Source organism: Sturnus vulgaris, chromosome 21, assembly GCF_052056855.1.
Source record: "Sturnus vulgaris isolate bStuVul1 chromosome 21, bStuVul1.hap1, whole genome shotgun sequence".
NCBI lineage: Eukaryota > Metazoa > Chordata > Aves > Passeriformes > Sturnidae > Sturnus > Sturnus vulgaris.
The window spans coordinates 4,352,495-4,363,065 of record NC_142263.1 but is presented as its reverse complement, the minus strand read 5'-3'; the positions used below and the strand labels follow the sequence as shown (position 1 = coordinate 4,363,065).

General features: G+C 47.3%; 1 protein-coding gene across 4 annotated transcripts in view; it reads right to left on the bottom strand.

Annotated features, from left to right (window-relative positions):
* Positions 1 to 4,623: 4,623 nt before the first annotated feature.
* The window catches only part of FAM222B (family with sequence similarity 222 member B), a 36,379-nt gene continuing 30,431 nt past the window's right edge, over positions 4,624 to 10,571 (bottom strand). For all 4 annotated transcript variants that reach the window (XM_088176832.1, XM_014876530.2, XM_014876532.2 and 1 more), the window contains one exon: positions 4,624 to 8,858. In XM_088176832.1, the coding sequence (XP_088032958.1) occupies positions 7,294 to 8,841 (1,548 nt within the window). In that variant the 5' untranslated portion in view covers positions 8,842 to 8,858 and the 3' untranslated portion in view covers positions 4,624 to 7,293. The remainder of the gene's footprint in view (positions 8,859 to 10,571) is intronic.

Sequence of the window (10,571 nt, the reverse complement as noted above, 5' to 3'; positions counted from 1 at the left end):
CCTGCGGCCCTGGCTGGGCTGGGGGAGCAGCACTGCCGGGGGTGTCCCCATACCCCGTCTTCCCCCCCAGCAATGTCCCCCTGAGCAGGTCCCAGCCCGGTGTGGCAGCCCCTGCGGCCCTGGGCAATGTCCCTGTCCTTGCTGGTACCCAGTACCAGCCTGTACCAGTGCCCAGTTCCTGCCCAAACTGGTGCCCAGGATGGGCCCACAGCACTGCCCAGTGCCAGCTTGTACTGGTGCCCAGTGCCAGTCCTGCAGTGGAGCGAAATGCTGGTCCATACTGGTGCTCCGTGCCAGCCCATACTGGGCCACCAGACTGGTATCTGACACCAGCCCGCTGTGGTGCCCAGTGCCAGCCTGTACTGGTGTCCACACTGGCACCCAGTGTCACCCCACCCTGGTGCCAAGTGCCAGCCCCATTTTGATTTCTGATGCTGGCCCCTGATGATGGACAGTTCTGCCCTTACTGGTGCCTGGTGTCCCCAGTATCAGCCTGTACTGGTGCCCAGTGCCAGCCCATACTGGTGACCCATACGAGCCCATACTGGTGCCCAGTGCCACCCGTGTGTTAATGTCCAGTGCCGGCCCATGCTGGTGACGCGTGCTGGCCCGCACTGGTGCCCGGTTCCAGCCCATCCCGGTGCCCGGTTCCAGCCCATCCCGGTGTCCCCGTGTCCCCCTCCCCGCCCGGTGCTCGGCTCGGTGGCGCCGCCGCGTGGGGACCGAGGGCAGGGGAAGGTGTTAATAGACATTTATAGCCTTATAATTGATATTAATGAATAATAATTATAATAATCATTACTACTATTCTAATAATTATAATTATTACATTAACAAATTGTTATAATTTGTATTAAATATGCATTTTGTTCTTACACATTTATGCTTATTTTTTTATTTTATAGTTAATATATACGTTATATATAATACTTAAAAATATTTTAAATTCAATATATTATATACTATAATATATATTTATTATATATATCAAAAATATATATTAGTATATTTATATTATTGTATCAAATTTCATATATCAATATAATTGCATTACATAATATTTTAGCATTTTGTATTACATAATTTTATAGTATAGAAATTTTATCTGTGTATTTACACATCTTCCGTACTTCATATTTATCATGCGTTTAATTTATATTTAATAGCTGTTTATAATTTTTATCCTTATATTGCAGTTTATATTTTATATTTTCTATATTTTTTTATTTTTTATTTTTTATATTTTATATTTATTTATTACGTACATTTTATTTCTATATTTTTATTTGTGTGTGTATATATACACACTCCCCATACACAGAGTACAAGGAGAGCTCTGTCCCTCTGACCAGGCCACACACAGGGCGTTGGCAACCCTTTGTTCCAACCAGTTTAAAAGAAATCAAATGAAATCAAAATCCATATATAATTTATAAACTAAAAGTGGGAAGCTCTGCTGGAGGAAGCCTGGCAGCAGCTCCTGGATGAGCTCAGGGAAGCAAAGAAGGAGGAAAAAAAACCCCTGGGAGCTTGGAGGGAACTCCCAACTCTGCTTTCCCTGCTTGGGCTGATTTTTCCCCTTTTCCTGCCCCTTTCCAGCCCTGTTTATGGGATGTGTTGTGGATGCTGCACTCCGGCTCCGTTTACCTGGCACATTTATCTGGAAATGTCAGCCGGATCTTGGAGCACCTCTTAACCTTCAGTTCCCAGGGAACGCGGCAGCGATTCCCCGCCAGGGCTGGGGCTGCAGAGGAGCAGGAGGGGGGAGATGTTCTCAATGCTCACGGAGGAGAGGGAGACAAATCGATTTTTCCTACTAAATTTAGCCTCAAATATCAAGTTTAAAAATAAACTTCCCGGCAACTTGTTGGTTTGAGGGTTTGTGCTGAAGGTTTGTGCTGGCAACTCACTCCCTGCTCCTTTGTTCCAACATTGCTGGGACATGGAAGGAACTTCCAGAAGATGCTCAGGAGAGGAAAATCTTATTAAATACCCAAAAAATCGAGGGAGACTCCACCTGGAGGGCACTTTGCCTGTGTAAGACCCCCACCAGAGTGGAGATTCCCTAAATAACACCCAAACCTTTTTAATCTCTGGGATTGTAGACGGGGAGGATTTTTGGCAAAATCACTTCATCTGCTCAACACCATAGAGCCCTGACTTGAGCTGATTCTTGATGCAATGAATATTGATATCGTATAGGGAGAAAAATGTGAGAAAAATTTGCTTTGCACATCCTTTATTAAAGACTCATCTGGGCCCCTTCCCTCCCCATTTGTCCCCAGAATTGTGAGGGGTTTGAGGGCAGTGAAAGTTGACAGGATTTCAGAGCAGCTTTTTGGTGCAATTTCACTTCACTGTTGGTACATCTCTCAAGCTTGCAACCACCCCAGCAGAATCAACAACCTGTACCCAATTGCTTTGAAATTAACTTAAACTAAGCAGATAAAACACTCCAGTAATTTTATCGCAATTTGGCTCTGGCTGAACATTGAAGAGCATCCGAAAGGCGGCTCTTGCTGGAGGGAGTCCAACGTGTGCTCCTGCAGCAGCTGAGCACAATGTGCCCCTTTCCTTGGCTCCTCCACTCTCTGGACCCTCCAGGACCTCACATGGAGCAGGATTTTTTTCAGCTCTGAATTTTTGCAGCATCCCCAGTGTTGCTCCTCTCCAAACATCACAGAGCTGCTGGAGTTTGCAGAGAACATCTGGGTGTTGCCTACCTTGGGTCAAAATCTTTGGAAGAAAAACCTATTTGGCCCCAAAGGAGAAGTTTTAAAGTGTTGGATTTTACTCAAAGCCTTCAGCTTAGCTGTGGCTGCAGGTGATTCCTCGGTGGAGGCAGCAGCTGCTCACACCAGGTCCCTGCTGGATCTTTTTCCACCAGATCCTTGCTCCAGGTCCAACTGGCTGCAGACAGGATGAGAAAGTCTCCTAAAAGCTCCTTGCAGAAGAGATTGCTCCTGTTGGAGGGATGGATGAAGAAGGAAGATGCCAAAGAAGCTTCGAGTCAAAGGAGAAGAGGATCTTGAAGCTCTGATGGATGGAGTGGCTGCTGTTGGAATTTCCGGATGCTGGAGAGGGATGCAGTGGTGCCTGTGGGCAAACAGCTCTTCCTGCCTAAGCTCAGCCAGGCTTAGCTGCCTGGTTTAGCCCGAATTCCAGGAAAACCATGTGGGAACCAAATGTCCATAGTTTATGGGGAACAATGGGAACAGTAGGAAAGAGGGATTTTGACACTCATGTTTGCAGTGAGCACAGGAGATGGGGTTGGAGTTTTGTCCTGAGAGATGGAAGCAAAGATTAAATGAGATGTACAATCCTGGGACAGGGGAGGAATCCCTGTCAGGTCCCATCTTCTGGAAGGTGACCACAAGTGTTACAAATTCCCTTTAAAATTTTGGCAGGACTCAAACCCCCTCTTCAACTCCTATTTTTAACCATTATTTCAGCACCCATCTGAGATTCTTTCTGTTTTTCCCAAACCTTCCATCTTATTGGAGCAGCAGCCAGATTCTGCCTGATACATTCCCATCCCAGAAACCCATGGAGACCCTTCCCCAAATTCCCTCTGGGACAACCCAAGCCCCACACACTCACACTGCATAAAACCAGCAGAAGGGGCAAAGGGACCAGATCTCTTTTTTTATTTTTCCTGTGGACAAAATAATAATAATAAAGAAAATTCTAATTGGTACCCGTAGCACAGAAGCAGCAGCCTTTTTAATCAGTCTTGTGGTTTAATGAGATACAGCAGCAATTCCCAGTTCCCTCCCCAGTGATCCCCAGTGAACAGCTCTGTTTGGTTTCCACGGGAGCAGCCGAGGCCCCCGGAGACATCTGACATGGAAAGCTTAAAGAAAACTCACCAGTGTCTTTTATAGAATGTTCACTTTGGGCTGTAACAAACTGGGCTTGTGGCTGAACAGCTGCAAAGCTTCTGCTCCGAACACAGGACACAGATTCCCTGTGGAAGGATTCACACCACATTCCTGTTTATCCTTCCCAGGATCTTCCTAATGTCCACCTCGAGATTCTGAAGTGGTGTGGGGATGGGGAGGATGCTGCTGAGGAGGGCAAGGAGCTCAGGAAACAACTGAGCTTCACTCATTCCTCAAGGAGCAGAGCAGGCACCCAAGATCCAGCAGGGAGCAGAGCCTTGTGCTGGAGTCAGGGGTGGGGAAAGCACTGACCCATGGATGGACAGAAATGCAAGAGGAGTAGCAGTGGGAGCCCCAAAGGTTGGTGACCACCCACAAAAGGATCCTGGGAGAGCCCAGGGCGAAGGAACAGTCCTGGCCTTTTGGTTCAAATCAATTCTGCACCAGGCAGAAAAAAACCACAGGAGTTTTTTCCACATTTCCAGGAGAGCAGGGCACAGCTCCAACCACACAAAGCACCACAGGGCTCTTCCCTTCCTCCCTCTGGTGACAGTGCCACAGCCAGACCCCCACCCTGGGCACCTACACCAACCTTTGCTCCCAACATCCCACCTGGGAATGAAGCAGGACAGTGCTTCTCTTTAGGGGTGAGCAGGGAAGGATGGAGAGCCCATCACAACAGGGCCGCTGCAGAGGTGAAAAGGGTTGGTTCAAAGAAAAATCTCACTCCCAGACCAAAAGGAAAGGTTTCAGTATATTTTAATAGTAAAATGATTCTTATTTTTTCAAGCAATGTCCCACCTGGATGAGTCTCAGCAGGATTTTTGCTTCCCGGTCCTGCTGTACCGGGGCAAAGCCTCGGAGGTCGTGGCTGTACCTGTGCAGAACAGTCCCCAAAAACTCACAGCGTGCTGCCAACACCACCAAACACCTCCCAGGCAACCACCACCACAGCACAGGACTCTGCTCAGGCTCTCAGGAGAAGAGCAGGAGTTAAAAATTAGCTTTTAGTAACAGTCTGGGTTAAGATTTGGAGCAGGCTAAGGAACAGAGGAGAGGCCAAGGTTTTATTTAGTAAAAAGGAACAGACTCAGGTAGCAGAACACCTTACAGTGACTGACTGGGCAGGGAGGGGTGAGGTCAGAGCACAGCCCTCGCTGGGGTTGGGTTTGGGATGGGGAAGACGATGGGGTGACTGTAGGGGAAGCAGCTTCAGACTCGAACTCTGGCTCCAACAGAATGGATTCAGAAAAATATTGCATGAAAAGCCTCAGGATTTTCTTTCTTTCATAGATGTATATTTACCAGTTTTCACAAAGACTGCAGGAATACGATTATAAACAATAAATTAGGACTTCATGTTGCTATCATTTGGCATAACACAATCAGGCAATTTTTCCTTTTTTTAAATATAAGGCAACACAAGCCAACACATAATTTAATCTGTCTTTAGTCAAATTGCTTAACTTTGCTCAGGAGTTACCACTAAAGAACGGGTTATAGTACACTTAAAAGAATTTAAATAATGACATGATATAAGTGTACTAACTTACGCAAGGAGTCAGAAACGTACTCTGCTAAGCTTTGAAACCTAAATATTTGTTACAGCCCAGGACTACACATTCTAAATTAAAAAAATACAAATAAATGTTTTCTAATTTTCCCATTTACGAAAAACTTTTAAGAATCTCTAGCCAACTATGACGTCACTTCAAAACTTTTTTTTTTTTCATTTTTTTTGTTTTTTTTAAATTTTGTATGATGTCTTTAAGATTTTTTTAAACCATGCTCGTTAAGGAAAGTTCAAGGAGCAAATACTTAAGGCTTTGTTTTTCCAAGGGCTGTGAGGGAGGCCAGTGGATGGCAGAGGCCAGTGGGTTCACCCATACACAATGCTACTCAAACCCACACTACCAGGCGACATTCATACAGAAATATTACACTTAAAAGTTACAGTGTAGAGCAATATTTTTTAGCCAGTGTACATAGAAAGAATCAATGCATTTATTTTTTTAAATTTTTCTTCTTTTTTTTTTTTTTTTTTTTTAATTTCCAAACTTGATTGTGATCATTATGTTCAAGTATTAGTCTCGTTAACAGAGATGAGGAATTTTCTACTTACAATAAATTCGGCTGTTAGAAAGGAAAGGGATGTTTTGGTACACTGAGGAGAACAAGATGCTGAGGTTACCCAGTAGTTAGTGTCCTACAGTCACTGACTCAACTGGCTGCTGGAAGTGACGTGGGGAAGGAACAGAAGGAGTTAGGCACCGAGACCCTGGGAAAAAGGGATGTTATAAATAGCTTCACTAATTCCCAGGGAGAAGAATTGTTCCATTAAATCCGCTGGGGTGTTTTGATGGAGAGGAACAGGGGACTGTCAATCCCACAGTGGCTTGTGAGAGGAGCTTTGATTCAGACCAAGCAGCTCCCATCCCACAGTGGGACTGCGCTCACTGCACTGGGGATGGGCTGAGCTGCATCTCCTCACCCTGACAGTTATTTCAGCTTCCAGAGAAGTGGCTGAACCCTTTTTGGAGTCGTGAGTGGGTCTGGATTCCCTTCACATGAGGCTGGCCAGACTCCTAGCAGCGAGGGATTCAGACAACGTGAGCTTTGAGGCTGATGGAAGGGCAGTGGGGAGAGGGAACACGAAGAAAGGCAGCTCCCTGTGGCTGCCTTCATCCCAAACCCACTGTTCCCCTCCTCCATACCCTGTCCAGAAAACAGAAAGTATCAGAAAAATCTGCCAGAGACTTTTGACTTTGGACAAAGTCTAAATGATAAACGTGGGCAAGAAACAGCTGAAAAGCTTTTCCCTCTATTAAAGCCTAAATACATACCCCTAGCTGGCTCTTTCCAAACGTAGGCTCTTTTTCAATTACACAGGCCTCTAGACAGTGCAAATGGTCAATGTTTAATGCATTAATGAAATGGGCTTTCGAGTTGAAAATAAGCCCTACTCCCTGACAAAATTCTGTTGCTCTTAATCTTGTGAGGAAATTGAGATGGAAATGGAAGCAGCTACGCTACCTCGCTCTCGCCGGGGCTGGAGAACAGATGCGGCTGCTAAACCCTGCAGCAACTCAACCTCAGTCCAGCGAGGAGCTGCTCAGCAGAAGGCCAAAAAAAAAAAAAAGCTGCACAAAGGGGGACTCTGCGGTGAGGAAACAGCTGTGGAGTGAAGTAGTGTAATGAAATTCTTTGACACAAAAGGCATGTTGAATATTTGATGCATAAAGGAGAGAGATAACATGTAAGCAAAGCTCTTTAAATATACAGTATGTCTTCTTCCAAGGGGTACTATAATGATCACACAAGTTTGCAAGTTAAAAACGCCTTGCTTATTAATTAAAATTAAGACTAAAACCTATAATTTTTTTTTTTTTTTGTCTGTGAAAGTGACTGCAGCCTATCTATACCCTGGGTGTTGAATATGAAGATTTCGACTATCGGTTGGTTCAGGTGCTCGGTTCATGGGAGGCCGATGGACTTTTCCCAGCACGGCCATGCTCTGGTCTCGGAAGCAGGACTGCTGGAAGTCCCCACTTAGGTAATCCATGGTCTGCATCACATTATTCTGGCTGGATGGGCCAGCTCCAGCTCGGTAATGAGTTCCTCCTGCACAATCCAGCGGAGCTCCCGCTGGCTGTCCCCCGTGGAAAGGCATGGCGAGGTCCTGGGACCCAGAGCTGTCACTGTTGGGCGTGGGCAGAATGTTATTCCAGAGGGGCTGGAAATAGTGCCCATTGGTATATGGCAAAGGTCCCTGCAACCCGTTCACAGGCGGAGAAGGCGTAGGCTTCTCGATGGGGGGCTTCAAGCTGAAGGACTGGCCCATGCACAGTTCTTGAGGATAGTTGGAGGTTTTGCCAGGGAAACTCTGCCCTGCAATCTCTCTCTGAGGGTGCTTCCCTGCGAGTCCAGCAGGCCCAGCAGCATCCCCACACATTTGCTGCAGATGTGCAAGCTGGTGCTGGTTCCACGCAACCGATTTGATTTCGTTCTGGTAGGCGGGTGGCACCCTGTTAATATTGACCATGGGCACATTAACAGAGGCAGGAGGAATAGCAGCAGCAGCATGGTCGACAGGGTTTACTACACAGGAAGGCATGGGTGTAGGGACATTGTGAGTAGATACCCTGGTACTTGCATTGATAAGCAGGTTGCGACTTATAGGGCTGGGGTTTGCAATCTGTCCCTCACACACTGAGGTAGTGCTAATGCCAGCTCTGGCCTGGCAGAACTGGTTAATCTGGTGCACAATGCTGCTCAGGTCCGGTGGCTGGTTCTGCTGCAGGGTGGCAGCCATAGAGAGGGGAATGGTTGAGGTAGACACGGTCACATTCGGCGGCGCGTCTGCATCCGGCATCTTTCTGCCTCCATGTAAACCCGGCTGCAGCAGCGGATTCGGGGCGTGCTGCAGGGTCTGGTGTGCCATGGTCTGAGGGTGCTGCAAGCCCTGCGGCTGCTGCATGTTCTGCGGGTGCGGCAGCGCCTGCGGGATCCCCTGAGGGTGCGGTAAGCTGGGTGGCTGTGGAATACCCTGAGGGTGCTGCGGGATGCTCTGGGGGTGCGGCAAAGTCTGTGCATGCTGGAGAGCCTGCTGGCGAGCGAGCGCCTGCGGGTGGGATAAAGTGCTTGGTGCAACGTACGGCGTGGAGGGGGGGTTCATCATCGCCTCCGGCAGCAGGCGCGCCCGCGTCCCGTCAAAGTCCTTGATGATTCCTTTCGCTGGGGATTTCACTATGGCCAGCAGGCCCGTTTTCGTGGTGGCCTGAGATGGGTAGGGGCTGTACCTCTGGCCCGAAGTATCGAGTCCGTTCACAGTACGGCGTATGTGTTTCCTCTGGGGAACCTTGACGCTGTTTGGAAAGATTTTTATAGTCAGTGGATTGTTGGCGACCTTCTTAGCATAAGCATCCAATTCTGCTGGGGTAGGATACTGTGCAGATCTCATTTTCTGTGTAGTGTCCCCTGTGGAGAAAGGAAATTTGTCAGTTCTGGTAAGCAAGGGATCAACCCCAGGGCAAGACAGTCACACAACAAGGGTAGAAAATCTCCAAGGATTCAAGAGGCAAGAAAACTTCATCCTGCCAGACCAGCGGGTCATGAAGCAGATATCTCATTCCCTTTATTACCTGGTGACCAACACAAGCCCCAGTTCAGCTTAAGGCAAGAACTGCCCAGGGGAGCAAAACAAAACCATGTTCTCATCAGAGTATGTTTGCAGTTGGACAAAAACAGGTAACGTGTTATAAACATCAAATTGTCTCCAGCTGAAATATTCCTCACGGCTTGCAGTGAGGTTTTTATTCTCTTAATTTAAGCTGCCTCCCCATAGCTCTTCAAACCATTCTTGGTATTTTTACCATGGAATACAAATTCAGAAAGATATGAATTAAACATGAAGCCCCTGTAATCCTGAGATAGGAACCATACTGTGGTGGTCTGACCCTGGCTGGGCACCAGGTGCCCCCAAAGCTGCTCTGTCACTCCCTTCCTCAGCAGGGCAGGGAAGAAAAAACACAGGGTCAGAAAAAGGAAGGGGAGATATCACTCACCAACTACTGTCATGGGCAAAACAGACTCGGGGAAATTAGTTTAATTTATTACCAATCCAATCAGAGTAGGGTAATGAGAAATAAAACCAAATCTTAAAAGGCCTTCCTTCCACCCCTCCCTTCTTCCCAGGCTCAACTTCACTCCTGATTTTCTCCACCTCCATAGCACAGGGAGATGGACACAGCTGCCTCACCGTGGGCTGCATGGGAATCTTTGCTCCAGTGCCTGGAGCACTTCTCCCCCTCCTTCTGCAGTGCCCTGGGGGTCTGTACAGAGCTCTTCCTCTCACATATTCTCACTCCTCTCTCCAGCTGCAGCTGTGCAGGTTTTTCCCCCTTCTTAAATCCGTTGTTCCAGCAGAGTGTCTGCCCTGGAGCCAGCTGGCATTGGCTCCATCAGGAATGGGGGAAGTTTTAAAGCAGCTCCTGCATCCCCCCACTACCAAAGCCTTGCCCTGCAAACCCAATCCACATCAAAGCTTCAGCTTAAGCCTCCATTTACACCCCACTCCTTTCCTAGGTGCTGACATCTGAAAGCACTTGGAAGTGTCTCTCTGTGCATTAGGAAGCTCTTGTCGGCCCAAGCTCAGCAAATGGAAGGAGGCTGATTATTTTATGGCCTGCAATTATTTCTTCAGATGACTTTTCAGGGTGGCACCTTGCTCAGGACGACAACCCCACATCACACGGCAAAATGATGTGATTACCTCGCAGGATTAAAAACATGCTGCTCCCCAGACAGAGACAAAAGGCTTCTGGAGACAGAGGTGTGGTTTCACTTCCTCTGATTTACCAGATACCTACCTGGCTCACAAGTCCCAACTGCTTCTGCAAAGAACTTCAGAAATCTAGGGAAATGTGTGTGTGTCTCTTGCCGTAATTATATTCCAAGCAGAGAGTTGGGCTGTTTCCCACCACAACTCTGCTGCCTAACTCCCATGGGACTCCTGCTGATTTTATAATCTTCAAATAATGACTTGCAGCTTTGACAATCCAATTTAGCTTTTGCTTGATTTTTCCCCCCCTCTCACCTTGCAAACAGTTCACTGGAAAAATATGCCCACCCTTTTTTCCTAAAATTTTCAGCATCCCTGTGCTATTTGCTGTGTTGAGAACAGGGAATGTG